The 16,807-nt window shown below is 34.3% G+C and overlaps 1 protein-coding gene across 16 annotated transcripts in view; it reads right to left on the bottom strand.

The window, feature by feature from the left end:
- Positions 1–16,245, bottom strand: part of Cda5 (Chitin deacetylase-like 5) — a 37,520-nt gene extending 21,275 nt beyond the window's left edge. For 5 of the 16 annotated variants that reach the window (XM_070209252.1, XM_070209256.1, XM_070209257.1 and 2 more), the window contains exons 1-2: positions 13,044–13,137; positions 11,972–12,070 (exon numbers count right to left, since the gene is read on the bottom strand). In XM_070209252.1, the coding sequence (XP_070065353.1) occupies positions 11,972–12,062 (91 nt within the window). In that variant the 5' untranslated portion in view covers positions 12,063–12,070; positions 13,044–13,137. Of the gene's footprint in view, positions 1–11,971; positions 12,086–12,128; positions 12,562–13,043; positions 13,139–16,109 lie in introns of those variants that run through there. The other 11 variants (XM_070209245.1, XM_070209254.1, XM_032438802.2 and 8 more) reach the window with 9 other exon arrangements.
- Positions 16,246–16,807: the final 562 nt, after the last annotated feature.

Below are 16,807 nucleotides of genomic sequence, written 5' to 3'. Positions count from 1 at the left end.
CAAATTTGTTTGAAGTTGGAATCTCAAAATTGTATTTTTCATCTAATCTAAGGGATCTAAGTCAACCAGTTCCCTAACTTTGCCAAACTTTAACCGATTTTGAGGGATGAGGTTAATTTGGCCGTGGTTGAAGCTACATCCAAAGTCTATGCGTATCTGAAAATATATTATTTAATTTTATATAAATATTACGAAAAAAAATCAAGATATAGAGGGACCTCTTGCGTGGTAAATTTAAAATTGTTGTGTCAGGTTATCGTTTAAATTAGGCATTTCATTGAAATTAATTTATGATTCGACGAACAAATTGTTACGATTTGTGGTGTAGTTTTCTTGAACTTGATTATTATGGTGCTTTGTAAAATCCACGCAGCATGAGTCTGCGAACAGAATTGAGTCAGCAGTCGACGTGCATAAAGTAGACATCTCGAAAACCGGCAGTGGAATAACGTTTTTTTCTCCATATTTTTGGCAAAGACAGTGCTAATGTCGATTATACGCTTTAAAATCTTGATGATTTTTTAAAAATAATATTCCGCCTTACAAAACTAATGTGTTTCATCGAAATAGGTATGTTATGTATATGTTTGTACTTTCACTATGTATCTATCGACAATTGACTGTTTCGTCTGATTGACACCGATTTTGAACCCATTGTCGAACCCAAGTCACTTGTGTGCGTCGATACCACGCACGATTACGTATTTTATTTGGAGCAAACATACAAGCATACTTGAAAAGAAAACAATAACATGCGCACTAAATTCAAAATATAAAATATTCCGCATTGAAAAGAAATGGCGATCGATTGTCGTTGTCCGTCTTAGTCTCATAAACAATAAATATATGTATGCGCATCTACTAGGGAAATAAAAAGCCAGTTTAAAAAGGCATGACTGCAAGACAAATCTCTTTTAAAAATTGAGTTACTTTTGCATACAGGTTCATACAAATCTGGGAGATTTGATCGTCACTCTTTTTTAGCTTCATTGTGATACTGATGTAACACATAGTGCGTGGTTATGTTTGCTTACCAGAGTCTTTCAGGTTCAGTCCTGAAGGCTATAATTAAAAGATTGCTGCATGTTGCAAATATGGTAGATCTTAGCATAAATCGACGAACGTTATATAAGGAACGAGTATGGGCAATTGCTTTTACTCCTATTGTCCGATATTGAAATGTAGTTTTTAATTAACATTCCCAGTGGCTTTTGCAGTTGCTAGACTTACGTTTAGGAAAACATATTTGATAATTACATTTTTTCGTTTTTTTACGCAAACTGCACAGGGAGTCGCATAGCTTTGTCCGTATGTATTTCTCATGCTATACCTGAAAAAAATTCAAGCAATTCGCCTTCACTTTCCGTTGTCCACAATTCGAACGCTATACTTAATAAGCTAATAATTATTTATACATAGTTTCCATTTTTATAACGGAACTGCACAAGGTGCATTGCAAAATTGTACATTATATATGGTTCACATCGCATTTTGTACTTTACTTACAATGCAACCATTGACAATGGGGTAATCCACTCCCTATCCCAAATGCCAAAAGTCAAACAAAGGCGGCACCCAGACGTAAAACACCCCGAAATCGAGAGAACGAGTAAGCCACAAACCCACGCCCATCCGATTTCTGCAAGTGCAGAGTAAATACCACAAACATTTTGTTAAGCATCAATTATATGAATATGGATTACGGTATAGTTCAAGATAGATAGTTTCCTTTAATCATTTAACTGCTAGCGAATATCACATATCTCTCTAAAAATATAATTATCTGTATAGAGTATAAACTCTGTTTACGAAACAAAAAAGTTCATTGGGACTTAGCAATAATTGTCTTGCTGGCAGTCTATATAAATAATTTTAATACTAGGGACTCTCAGCTTTAAATTAAGAGTTAAATGGATGAAGGATAGAATCACTAAATCGATTTATATTATATATTACATAAATATATTATTCTTAAGGTTACACTCGCCAATCCAATAATTAAGAAGATTCTTTTTGACCAGTTATTAGCTAATGTGATACAATAAACAGAGTATGCGCACCGTAAATACTACAAACAACATTTTTCTGACTGCCATTAGAATTGAAAAGTGAACGGAGCTCTGGTCGTTTGCTTGACTGGGTCCGGTCTTGCGCTAACAGATTTTAGTGGCACCGTCATTTTGGGTGCGCCGTCAAGAAAAATTAGAAGTTAAATTCGTGACGTATGGGATTTATAAAGTATCCCACACTTTGATTATTGTACAGCGTTCTGACATGAATTGTTCGGTGATCATATCTAAACTATTTGTGTGGCTTGACGAAATTTGTGACCTGCAGTAAAAACAAAAGAATAGCTGTAAAAAGTATTTGGAATTTACTTGTTTGAATAAAAACAGACAGCATGTATCTTACAGTATCGTTCAAGCCCATACTAGCCATGGCAATAATCATTTTTGAGAGGCAGAAATATAAAAATCTACATGGTGGGATTAGTGTTTGGTAGTCCCAGTCCAAGGGAATGAAATAACATTTTAATAATGTATGTACATTTAATTCGGTTTGCGTTCTCAAAGCCCGAGCTAAAAAACCAATTCAGGGTCATTAAACGACTCGGCAAGACAGCTGCCGCCTATAAAAGGCGAACCAGCGCGACGGTTGCTGCTATTGCGCAAAAGTTTGACGCCAACAGAAGAAAAAAAATAGAAAACAATAATTGTTTTACAGTCGGTCGGCAGCGTACCAACGTCTAAATTAGACGTCATAAAAGTCCCAAGCTTTACTAGTTGTTTTTTTTTTTTTGGAGAAAAAGCTAATAATAACAACTGAAAAGCAGTCTAAACGGTAGAGTTATCTAATTTCAATTGATCAAAGAGTTTTTTATTGACAGCTTGAGATACCACAAACAACTGCAGGAAATGGAAAATATCTAATATGTTTAATATTAAAATAGAATTGCAGGTTAATGTTAATGCTAAAGTCATCCTCATGGGTAACACAGATAGGATGTCTTATAACCTATTCACATTAAAGGCGAGCCCAAATCTTTATAATATTCAATTAAATCTCAGCAGTATGCTAAATTGTATACTTTTCAGCTATTAATCAATACCAAGTTTGTAAAAAAAAAGTTTTTACTTTACATTTCCTTTTTTAAATGTAACATAATGAATTCTAAAATCTCTTAATATTAAAACCATGTGACCTCCAACACATAGGTAACCAGAAAAACAAAACAAACAAATGACTCAAACAACAAACTTTGTAATCCGAAATAAGACCCATTCCACCTAGCGTTCGGTACATACCTAAAACAAACAAAAATCAGCAAAAAAAATAGTCTTCACCTTAGTCACTCAGTCAATATAGGGAAGCAATGAACTACTTAAAATGTACATTAAATCAAATATGTAATCAAAACAATCGGCAAGAAACATCATTTGGGTCACATGAAACAGCAACAGTTAGTATTTAAGTAGTAATCCTTCTGCATGGCATCTCATAGTTTCAATGTTTCAACTACATTTTTGTCTAAAAAATGTGCACATTGGGTTTACTATATTTAAACAAGGAAAGTGGTTACTTACAGGTTGTGTTGAAATGCAAACTTGGTCTGGTCGGAGCCAAGCGTTAGTCTGTAGACGAACAAGCCGTGCCTGTTTTTCGACTTTGACGTTGAACTTGAGCAGATGCCACGCATATTGGAAGTAAAAGCAAAAGCAGCAGACTGGGCACACAAATACAAATACACAACATTTATTCACATGCGAATTAAGGCGTTAAATTATTTCCAATTTAACGGTATGTGGACTCGGGTGTTTGCGTTCATCTCGTATAGTCATCGATTAATACTACAGACATTTCCCTGTAGTCGTTTATTTCCTTTCGGGTTCACCTCATGAAATTGTATCTTAAACTATAGTATAGAGCCCTTAGCGTGTCAATGCTATGAATCTAATGTTTTTGTTTTTAAAACGTTGAGTCGAAGCTGATATTTTTCGCCCCTGAACATCAATATGGTCTGAAGAATATATTGCAGTCCATTGAAACTAATCTGAAAAAGCTTTTAGGCACAGTAATTAAGCAACAAATTGAGATTCTTTGTAAAGTAAGACAAGTAAAAGGCAATTCCCAATAAGTAATGTTTATTGCAGAGAGCGTAGACAGCGGTGTCATTGATATGGAAAATCGCGAAATTCGTATTTTAGCTTAGTCAAACGAGCTACTTTGCACGGTTTAAAGAACAAAAGAATGAGAAGCCAAACAATATCTGTTAATTTATTTATTTTATATATATATAACAATTTTTATATTTTTCAACAATTTTATGAGTGATTTAAAAATAGATAATAATTTAAAACAAAGCGATTTTTAAATTGCCCAATTCTTCTGTTCGTATCATTGATAGCTTGGTCATGCTGCCAAATGTTTATTAAATATTTTAACTAATTACACATTAACCTGATAAAATACAAGTTATCAAACATGTGTGTACTTATGCGTGTATTGTATGTATTTTTTTTTCGTTCGCTTACGAAAACTCATAAAAGGCTTTTAATAAAACTGTCTAATAGTTAAAGCAAATATTATAAAGGCCACAGCGGTGCAGTCACAGCTGAACTAAACATCAAATTAAAAAACCAGAATTCACTTTTATTTTCGTGGTGCCGAAGACTTAATACCCTGGGAGACATATTGCATACTTGTTTTATTGTAATTAGTGAATTTGGGTGTATATTACGAAAATTATATGAGAATCAACCGTTGATTGAAGATTTTTCGTGAACATATGTTATATTTAATAAGCATGGTATAAAGACGGATTTTATAATATTATCTACAACGGTGAACACAGCGACATACAGTCCTACCTAAATTTAGCAAAGCCAAAAAAAGGTAGCAGCATAAATCAAGTAACTCAAAATTTTTTTTAAAACCTGCTTTCTATATACATATGTCAAATATATGAGTATGTATTTATACAAAGCCCTTGTTAGCTTGATTGAAAGCTAAGCCAAACAAGCGTGTGAAAAATCAAAATCAAGGTTTTGTGTGGTTGTCTTTACCAGAAGTAGGGTAAATTTGAGCTAGGGAGCTCGATTCGCTATCTCTCTATGACTTTAACGCGTGTTCTTTAAAAAACGCAATCTACAAGAGTAAATACATACATAAATGCGTTGAATAGACCAAATACTTCCGATAGCTGTGTGCTAAGTTATATCACTTGCTTAAATGAAACAATGCTTGTCTCCCTGAGAACATGTTGTTTTGTTTGAGTTTTATTATGTTATTTCTGTTAATAATGCGATGACTAATAACATGTTTTGCAGCGCGATCGCTTAAGCGAATATTATTTGTTCAAAATTGTTGGGCTTTTATCCGGTTTCCATGATTGTATGTGTAAGTCTAACAATTATTGAGTTTTTTTTGGCCAGAAAAATAAGTTAAGAAAGAGTAGCGTCAACTGATAATTTTATAAATAGATACTGACAAAAAATTGAAGGCCAATATCTGATCATGGGCTAATCGAAGCCGCCTGGAAATATCCATAATATACATTTACACCTTAGGCTACGCTGGACCTTTGTTTTTGGTTAATGCCTCTTTAATAATTCAATGACCAAAATATGAGTGTGTGTAAGGTATTAAACTAAAATCGGCTGTGTGTCGATATCATCCAAAAATAAAAATCTTAAATATATAAAAACCCACACACAATCTTGCAAGTCAGTCTCCACGCACAATGTATGTACACATGCGACTTATCCGTGTCACATCTACCATTTTGAGCTATGTGTTACACAGCCTTTTGCTACAATGCCAGGACATAAAGTAGACAACTTAGGCGGGATAGTGAACAATGAACGTTTTAAGAATTATTGTTGGCATGCAATCAGCACAAAAGCATCTCGTAAAGTGCAAGAAGGCGTTCTTCAGACAGCAGTTGTTGGATCTATAAAGGCATCGAGTCTAAGTGGTAAGCCTTGTTTGCAACTGCCAGTATAAAAGTGATATAGTACATTAGCAGCGAATCCTACGCATTGTTGATGACGCGTCGGATACCTGTGGAATTTCCAATGTCCCCTGCCAGACAATACAAATTTATAGCATTTTTATAATAAAAAAAATTGGTGAAATCTCATGCTATGTAGATTACTTGTCAAGTCCAACAAACATTCTATCATACTTTGTTATAGTTTAAATTATAAATATAGTTTGAATTAACTTCTATATACTTCCAACCTAACAACCTTAAGCTATATTATTATAAAACTTTAATATATAGTTGTGTTTTAATAGTTTTAACATTTCTTTGTGTAAAAACAAATAAGCTTAGAACAATCATCGTAAGTAAACTATAGATTGGGGACGAGCCAGTCGAATTATTCCTTTTAAAATTTGTGAAGAGAAAAATGTTTAAGTTCGGAAATATTAAATATGGGGTATTGCTATATTATTCAATTAGACCTACAATTTTAAATTACAATTAAAATGTCATCCACAGTTTATTTGTCGACTTTTTGTGTGCAAACGAGTTAAACATGTCATTCCGTTTAATACCGTTAAATAAACTCGATCCTCTCCGATATAAAAACAAAAATTAAACGAGATAATTAATAGATATATTAAACAAAAGTAAGAAGCTTTACTGTTAGATATATATATATATATATATATATATATATAAAATTCATATAATACGGTATATTTTCAAATTCAATCTCAAGTTCCCTTAAAATTTATTTATATGTGGTCGTTAATAGAATGCATTTTAGTTAATATGGGCGCTTCAAATATATTTATAAATTATACATTTTGATTGCATATAAGCAAATTTTGTTGTAAATAGTTGTTAGAAACATACAAAAAGTTCAATGACTTGGAATAAACTTGATAATGTATATATTGTATGTACAGTGCAACATTCACCTACAGCTTTTAATGCCAAGTGGCCTTTGGTTGCTGAGTTGAAGCTCGTCTGGCCGGTGGCATGAAGCAGTAAAACTGCGTCAATAAATTTATTTTATAACAAATAAAGAGGCGCAAGAGACTAAGCATAATGTCATCAAACTTTACTTTGTAATTGGAACCAGTTACTAAGTGTTTTTTTCTTTTTTTGTTCCTCGCCTTCAATGCTTTGGTGGTATTGAAAATGTGGCGGGCCACATCAGGTTCCCGCTGTGATTAACCAAATTGACGGCGTTGCTGCAATAAGCCAAACCACTAACCGAAAACATGAATGGCTGCATCAGTTAATTGACTTATATGGCAATTACAAGAAAATCACCAACTTCGACCAGCTGTGTGCTGGTAAAGACCTACAGTTCACATTTGTAGTATGAATAAACATTTCATGATCTAGCATCTGACACAATTTCGACAAATGCGTTGCATAGATAGCTTCGATTGACTAACGTGACAGGCCAGGCTCTTTGGATGATTAATCGTCCACTGCATGTTAAATACCAAAAGGCATAAACGCATAATCAGTTCACTCCACAAATCATTACATTTTCTTCACTTATTGGAGCAGCTCACTGACAGACGGACGGGAGTAAGTACCTTACATAATAGACGCTAGCATCGTTAATCGATAAATACTTTGTCATTGTGGTACCGACTTCGCGTCGTCGGCTAAAACAGCTGTAACAAGTATGCGCTGCTGGGCAGTGAAAGTGAAAGGTTAGCATCATGCACAAGCTGCATAAAAAATATTTGATAAATTATGCGAAATAAAATAAGTTGCTAGTGGGTAGCCAGGGAAGATGTGGTTACTGCCTGCATCTGAAAAATTGCCCTTGATGGCCTTGAGTGCTGAAGCTGACTTAACGGAATACACCTGAAAACAATAACAAAAATATAAGCTGCAAGGTCATTGAACATCTGCTCGAATCCAGTTTATAAGTTTGCCAATTTACAGAGGCGAGAATTAAATGCATGGCCTTGCCGTTGCAAAATGGTAGCTGGTAAATCTGTTGTATGTAAGCATAGATATTTTAAAATTCAGTTGAATACCATACAAAAGTCGATCCTCAACCAGCCATAGCTTTTGAGGGCCAAATATGAATTACTGCACCATTGCATGGATTAGTATTGCAACTTGCAAGTATGGCAAGCAGCCTTTACTTATATGTATGTTTTTACAAGCATACGTTTCCACTCGGGATCCAGGCATGGTAAGTCGTTTAAATTGGACTGTGTCCTTGCATCGTTGTACGCCCAAGACCCATGACGGTGTCAAAATCATTTAGCATGACTGCCTTTCTAAATTGTTGTGCAGTTGTGTGTAGTTACAGCCTTGAATTATTTGCTGTCTACTTCTCTTTATAGCTGTAACTGCCACTGTATTCACGTAATTGCACTACACAAGTACTTATATACGGTGGGTAGTGGATTAGTAAAAAAAGTAGGGATTCCTAAATAAATATAAGCTATACGAGTGTTAAGGAATGTCATAAACATTCTAAACGCATGTTAAACAAAGCATGCTTGCCAGTTGTTTATTTCACTTAGATACATATAAAGATACCAACACTTATGTGGCGTTTCTATGAAAAGGGAATGGAATTTAAAATTTGATATATTCTATTCGATCAGCTTTAACCTTTGTCAAAATTCATTGAAGGCGTGTTTCCCACGTAATCCTTAAATGCTTATATTAAAACATAACCTGTCACTATGTCATACGGATTATCTCACAGATTATCAGATACATTTGGTGAACACATCTGATATTAAAATGTACATTTGCAGCATTGACGAATGGTAGTTATGACATAATACAATAAAGCTTATATAAAAGCTGTTTAAAAGGAATGTGAATAATTTGGTTGTTCTAATTATGTATGTATATAACTCTATGACAATGATGTATGGATATATGACTGTCTAATTATTATAGTTGCCACACACTTTTGCGCTTCAACTTAAATAATTGTATCTACCATATATATTTTGATTTGGTTATTATAAGTAAGCGAATAGAATGTCGGGACCACAGTTTGTTCAATCAATTACAAAGATACGCCTTAGTTCATATGCTAGCGTTACGGGTGCCTGCCTGTGTCAGTGAGTGTGTGCTATAAGCAACGAGCCGTAAATGGGAAACACGAATAAAATAATCATAAAAATTAAGAGTTTTACGCAATCCTAACCGGGCATTCAACCATTAGCTACACACCGTGAGTGAGAAAAAGCACTCTGGACGCAGAGTCTGGGGCAGAGGCAAGTGTGACGCTGTTAACTAGAGCAGACGTGCCAGTCAAGGCAACTTGCTGCTATTTTACAAGACGATTTATAGAGATGTCAAAAGTTTTATATATTTGCTTGTTGTGAGAGTGCAGCCATGCTCATTGCACATTGAAAATAAGTTTGTCTGCAGCAGACAATGTGTACTTCTTATGTGTGGACACAATGTGAAGGAAAGACAACTAATTCAAGGTAGGTTGCGCCATCAAAAAAATAATTGTATAAAATACAATAAATAGGATTTGGTGGTTGTTGTGAAGCTAGGTGTCGTAGACGCTTGCCTACCAAAATCTCATCGATGTGATGATTCATTATTCCACTCGTGTTACAAATAAAAATTTAATTCAATTTTCCATTATTATTAATTGTAAGATGTCATAGACCCTAACCTATCGTAATATTTGCACTACATATGCATATATACTATATGCATATATACTTTATTCATATTTATGAATGTTCGCCGGGCGCGTGTTGCCTTTGTTGCGATCAGCTGCAAGTGGGAAAAACGAAAGTGTACAACAGCTACAAGCGCTATAAGCTGTGTTACGCCATATGCATGCACAAAGGCACCACTTGCAGATTACAATAGTTTAAGAGTAAAAGCAAGACAGGCATGTCAACTAGTCTAATAATTTAATGATGCCCTTCCGCGTGTACCAACAGTTTCGCACGGTGTGCATTGACACTATCTTTAGTCGTGAAGTAATTTTACAGTTCTCGTTTATGTGCATCTTTTGAACTTCATTTGGCATTGGAAGGAAAAATTATTTGGCATTGATATTTTTTCATAAAGAGGAAGGAAAATTTATCTGTTGGGTGTTCCGTTCAAAACCCTTGCAGTTATTGTAAACTAACACGGTTAATAAAGTTGTGTTCATGTTTAGCCAAATAACTTAGTTTATTTTTAGACGCATAAGAACATTTCAATTATGTTCAACCGACTGTGCGAGACTGTATTTTTCGTACAACACCAGCTATACAGGTCAAAAACATCTGTGGAATTGGGAGTTAGTGGCTATAAAACTATAAGACATAATACTTTTGTAATGTTGTATAAAGGTATTACTTGCTCTTGTTAGCTTTTCTTTTTTAAAAGTAACCAACAATATTTTATATTGTGTCCGAGTGGACACCTGTCCAAAAATTTACTAAAAAAAAAGAGCTTTGCCAACCTTAGACAATTATATATGATAATTATCAGTGCACGAATGAAAATAAATTTACTTGCGCGTGCTGGCTTTCACAATCATAATGTCACTTATCATATACAGCTTATAGGGCTACCAACCAATGTGTCTTTATTTTCGTCTTCACTGTGTCATGCTTATGTATTAGTTATGCCATCAACATGTTGTAATTATATGCATTAACACCTGACCCCACAGACCATATGCTGGACTAGGTTGATTTCTTTTTGCGGCCAATGCGTTTTAATTCCATTGCCAATAAATAATTAACAATTACCAAAGGTCTTCTCAATACATACAAATGAATGACAATAATAAACGGCCAAAAAGACAAACAACGTGGTAAAGTATTTTTTACTTCGTGTGTATGTATGTATGCATTGTAACAAGCGATATACATACCATAACAGTTTTCGGAAAATGAAAGTGGAATATGCAGCGCGCCACCGCTCGTAATTCAATGAAGGCAAATTGAACGAAGGAAAATAATACGTGCACGTAATATTAGATTGTCTTTACAAATGTATTTTATTATTGCCTCCAGTAAAATATTTTATATAAAGTCTTATATACATTTTTACATTGTGGGTAAAATAGTATAATAGCTTCTTAACCCAAAGAAAATTCTAAAGTAAAGGAATACATAATTACTACTACTAATTATACTTACACTACTTGAATTTGGTAAAATTATTATTTCGACAGTTCAAAAGTTTAGAAAATTAAGTGAGCTGTGTTTGCAAATTATTTACAGTTATTATAACCGCAATTTGTTTGGTAACATATAGCGTTCACGGTACTCAAGTGTTGCATGTAATTAATATCTGCGCCATAAGCAAGCAAATGATTGGCATAGCTTACATAAGCCCGATATGTTGTGTGTTGTTAAGTGGACAGTGCGAGCTGGCCAATCGCCCTGTTCGATGCTATGCTTGAAAATAATTATGTTACATATTATTCATATGAATATATGTATGTTAAGTAAATAGATCAAGCAAGCCAACATAATTAAATATCTCTGTGAGTAATGAACTGTTGATTTTGTGAACACGGCACTGGCTTTGCAATTGATTTCATGAAGCGTCAAGCCTAAAGAAAGTCGTAGAATATAATTATATACATGTCTTAGACTCACAAGTTTTTGCGATTATTGAAAAGAATTACTTCTGAACAACTTAGGAAAATGCAAGTTAAAATGCTCTGGTGTAGAGCTTACGAATCTGTTAAAAAGGGTATGTTAATTTTATTTACATGTATGGACGACGATCTGAGCAATTTAGCCATTTCCAGAATCACTTCTTAGCACAGATTACAGTTCAAAGAAAATGGTCTCATCCAATGACTATAAATAATTTCATAACTATAACATCCGTAAATTCTTTACCTAAAACATGATTTTCGCAATTTAATTTTGTTTAACTTGATAGTCACCTAAAGTCTTAGGTGAAGAACCAAGATACAAGACTTCTTAGCAACAAGTTTGTGTCTTAAGTCATTTGATTTTGTTTTTAATATGCATTCAAATACGAGCTTACCTGTTTCGAATAACAATAGACATAATCCCAGAAGCCAGTATAAACTACGTCGATGTGTTGAAAACTGCATGTTGCTGTTGGTATTGCGCATCACTGTAACTGTAAATTTTCTTGCTGCAGTTGCGTTTTTTAGGTTAATTCACAGAATTTGAAATACCAAAATGCAAGCACAGGCCGACATTCAAACGGCACGGCAACAGCAGCCAAAAAATTGCCAGTCTTTACTGCAAACAAAGGCTTGATGTATTTTCGTATGTATGTAGACAGTGTCGTAATCTTTCAATTTAGATTTTTTTCGTTTTCAAGCATTTGTGTTACAGTTTTCTTGAACTGTTGGTTTTTTTCTTTACTGTGGGTGCACTTTGATTCAGTTTTTTTTTTTTTTTTTCAATGTGTGGTTGCAGTTATTACTGTCGCAGTTGCTGACTGCCCCCAATTATTCGCACATTCGTTAGGTTTAATCACAACTTTGTTCACACACACACTTTAATTTCAACATTTGGATTTACTATATGTTTTTTATTTTGGATTTCCTTTCTAAGAATCTGCACTAACCTATAGTTCAACCAAAAATGATTTAAAGAAAAACCCTTTAAATAAAGAAATTACGTTACATTTGTGTTGGTAAAAATACAAAAACTAATATTGACTGCTTAGCGGTCGCACTAAAGAAAACCGAAAAAATATATGCTACTAATATATATTCAGGCGAAGAAAATGTAAAGCGAATTAAAACAAACAAACAGCCAAGCTTGAAAGTTTTTGTTATTGTTGATGTTTTTCTTGGCGAAACTTTCTTTTTGACGTAAAGCCAGTCCGAATACGTTTGCCTTAGCTTTTTCGCGCACACATGCTCGTTTCTTGAACTATGAAATGCAGTTGTGGCTGCTTTCTATAAGTAAGTTAGTTGAGTATAATAGTCACGAATTTAACAGGTCGAGGCTTACAGGTTTATAAACACATTGATATGTGATTTTTGTAATGCTTCAAACCGTTTTGAACTTTGCACACGGTGTTCTTGAGCAACAGTTTATTGCACTTCACCAATTCTATCAGCCAAAACACTTCTTACCGTGCGCTGAAGGGAACACGTCCTAATCGAAACACCTAACCAACGCGACTGTGCACAGCAAGTGCTTCAAGTAAGTCAGCTGGCCCAAACCAAGCCAGATTTCCACTCCAAGCTTGGTCTGCGTTGTGGCTGACTGTTAGTTAACAGTCCCCTGTTACTGTTGCTGTTGTCTTGATCTGCTGCGCGCAATTCCGTTTGCTTCGACGGTATCTCTTAAGCTTTTGAAAGTAAGAGTAAAACCTGTCTTACTCACATGTTACTCTTTAACTATTAATATTTGCTGGTAGACTATGAATTGATATGGCTTTGCGAATCTGATGGCTAAATTTTAATTTTTTTATACCCTGAACCCATTAAAAATGGGTATAAGTGTATATTGTATTTGTGCAAAATCCAAATGTATGTAACAGGCAGAAGGAAGCATCTCCGACCCCATAAAGTATATATATTCTTGATCAGCACCAATAGACGAGTCGATCTAGCCATGTCCGTCTGTCTGTATGTCCATCTGTCCGTATGTATGAACGCAAGGTTATCAGAACCTATAAGAGCTAGAGACTTGAAAGTTTAGATATAGGTGCTCCTAGTGCCCGCGCAGATCGAGTTTCTTTCCGATAATTAAAACCTTACGATAAAAATCGTAAGGGTATTCCAATGTGCGAGGTTGTGATTAGGTTTATTTAATTGTTTTGATAACTGCCTCGCAGCACTGCAAATTAAAAGAACGTATTTGTATATATCGCCCTACTTTGTAATTCTTATGACTTCATATAAAATGTATGTTTTTTATTCTTTGAATATAAGTGTTATAATAACAAGTTCTGTTGGAAATCTTATCATCTTGTAAGGAGTATACATTGCGTATACATTTATATATTTATAAAGTTTTGCCTGTATACATGCATCTATGTATGCACGCTTGGTAAAATTGTTAAACACATGCTATTTATTTATCGGAAGGAAAGTGAGCACCAAGACATGAAACCATTGGGGATAAATGCTTATTTTTCATGCCTTTAGCTTTGACTTAATAAGTGCGAACCGAACAGCCAATTGCAATTAATGCAGATTTTCATATATATTTTATATATTGATTATACGTAGTTTATTTCGTACCAAGTTTTATGCATCCTAATTGTTTTTTTTTTCGCTCTCTTGTTTTTGTTACAATCCTCTCACTTCTTTTATTTTAGTGATATGATTTAAAAGGAAATAAAATAACCGATGGTGATATAGAGCATCTTTGGGTAAGTACATGTTTACATTACGTATATAAAAATATGAATACATATTGAAGTGATTCGGATCTGAGCACGGGCCATTCTCAATTTATAAATATTTAAAAACAACTTTGAATGGAAATAGCGTACAAAAATATAGAGCAGATAAAATTCCCAAAGCCCTGAAATAATACTAACTTTCTTTATAAAAGACTAATAGTCTTAGTAAACAACAGCAACGACTACAATACAATAGTAAAAAAATACACTGTACTCTATTCTCTGTTCCAACCTTTGTGAACCATTACTAAGGCACACAGATGATCACTATCTAAATCAACATGGCTGCTTGAACTGAACAAGAACATATAGACCTTTTGTAGTCGGAGATGACTCCTGCCTGTTACACACTTTTACACAAGACCATTTAGACCCTCCGAATGAATGCCTTTGCGTCTTCATAGTTTGGAACATGTTTAAAACTAAATATAAGAATGTCGGCAGGGCCCTTCGAATGAACTATCAAGACTATAGTGGATACACAGGTATCTAGGTTAACTGCTGTGTAATGTATGTAAAATATACACGTTTGTTTAGTTAGTCATAATGGCTTGGCTGCACAAATATGTCATAGTTACGCCAAAAAGTTATTAAGTTAACGTACATTTTCATAAACAAATTAATCTATTGTGCCACAATGTCTTAATTATTAAATTCAACCGACAATTGACGCTTTAAATTTGTCTTAATGTTACCAAAAGTTTTTGTCATTTGCAAATCCATATGCTGTTGCAAAAGGTTCAGGCGGCGCCCCTTAAATGTCTGCCATTCACTTCACAAATAGGCGGCAATAATATATCAAGTTATAACAATCTTGTTGCCGTGTCAAACTATTATCATATCTTGTACTCATTAAATGAGGTAGAGAGGGTAAAATAAAATTGTGCAAATGTATTACCAGCTGGTTAGGTCATATGTAGAAAACGTATGTTTAATTATATATATACATATATATCCTCTATCTGTGTTTATAATTTGAAAGTATGTGTTCAATACCACTACACTTTAGGCCGATTGGCAAGAGCCAGAGCAATATGAGGATCGCAGTCCCTGGTTAATTATATATAATAATACATAATCAATTTAACTCTATATTGCACATTGACAAAAATACCTCAATTTTGAGTGTGTACATTGAACCGTTAAGTATTCAGCCTTGATAACTTCCCTTTTAATGCGTATAGCAAACAGTCTATTGTAAGCCCAAAAACCAATACATGCATACATGCTCAAATCTACATTTGTAACGGCCTTCACAGCAGATTGTACATTGTATCTACTTGCTGTGGTCGAAAAACCGATCTATTGTACTCGCAGCTTGGGCAAAAATGGGAGTGCTGCCATGAAGAAAAGCTTACGATCTAATGGCCCTGGTGGTTGAAAAAGCTTTCGTGAAAAGGCTAAATACCTCAATTAATTAAACCGCACATATTAATAAAGTTTTCATATTTTACAAGTAAAACAATATTTAAAGAAAACTTTTTAGAGTTTGTCTATGTATTTATAGTTATCTAACTGAATAACTTAAGTTATTTAATTAAGAGTCCAATAATATTTATTTGAAAATTGATTTTAAGTTATAAGTAGAAGCGAACAAGCTGCCTGCCAAATGATTAAAATATAAAATATATGTTAAGTTTTTCACAAAAATTTAAGATTCTCATTATATCAAAGAGTTCGTTCGCAAGAGTAGCCGAGGAAAACTTATACGCAGTATATATGGTATACATTTGGTATATATGAGTCTAACTTGAAGTTTCCGTTTATATAAGACGCACCCACTCACCAAGGCAGCAAAGCAAACTTTACAGCCACAGCTAAAAAATTCGAAATCAGAACAGTGACAGAAAAAACGGCAACAATGTGAATGCAACGACAACAAAGGTAGCAGCAACCGACTTGCTGACCTTCTCCACGCCTTGGAGTGACTGTTTCGCAATTACCGACTGGGCGGCTTTTGAACGTTACAGTTGCTGTATTGGGCCCCATAGACGCCGAGGCGGGTGCTGCAGTTTTTATGCATATAAAAACAGGCAAACGAGCACGACCGCGCCATTTAAATTGTGGCACCTAGAAACTAGAACTTACGACAACCGGCTTATACTTAATACAAATGCTCCAGAGTAAAATATTACGGCAGCTGCACAATTTAGCCAGCTGACCAACCACGCCTTGCCTGACAACATTTCCTAAGTACGACCATAGATAGTTCATTTTTGTTTATTTTATAATAATATCTGGCAGATTGAAAAGATATTAAGCATATGTACTTTAGAATGAACATTTTACAATTGTAGAAGCACAAAAAATAAGTCTAATATATGCCAAGTACTCCAATTCCAAAACCCCAATCGAACCACGATCTAGTTCCGGGAAATTGAATCTTGTTAATTAGCGCACCGATAATTTACCAATTGGTCCAAATTCAATCCAGCTGTGCACAATTTAAATAAATATAATAAAAATAATATATTGATTTTCGAA

The sequence above is a fragment of the Drosophila virilis genome, chromosome 4 (genome assembly GCF_030788295.1).
Source record: "Drosophila virilis strain 15010-1051.87 chromosome 4, Dvir_AGI_RSII-ME, whole genome shotgun sequence".
NCBI classification, from domain to species: Eukaryota; Metazoa; Arthropoda; class Insecta; order Diptera; family Drosophilidae; genus Drosophila; species Drosophila virilis.
This window is presented reverse-complemented; position numbering and strand designations above follow the sequence as displayed.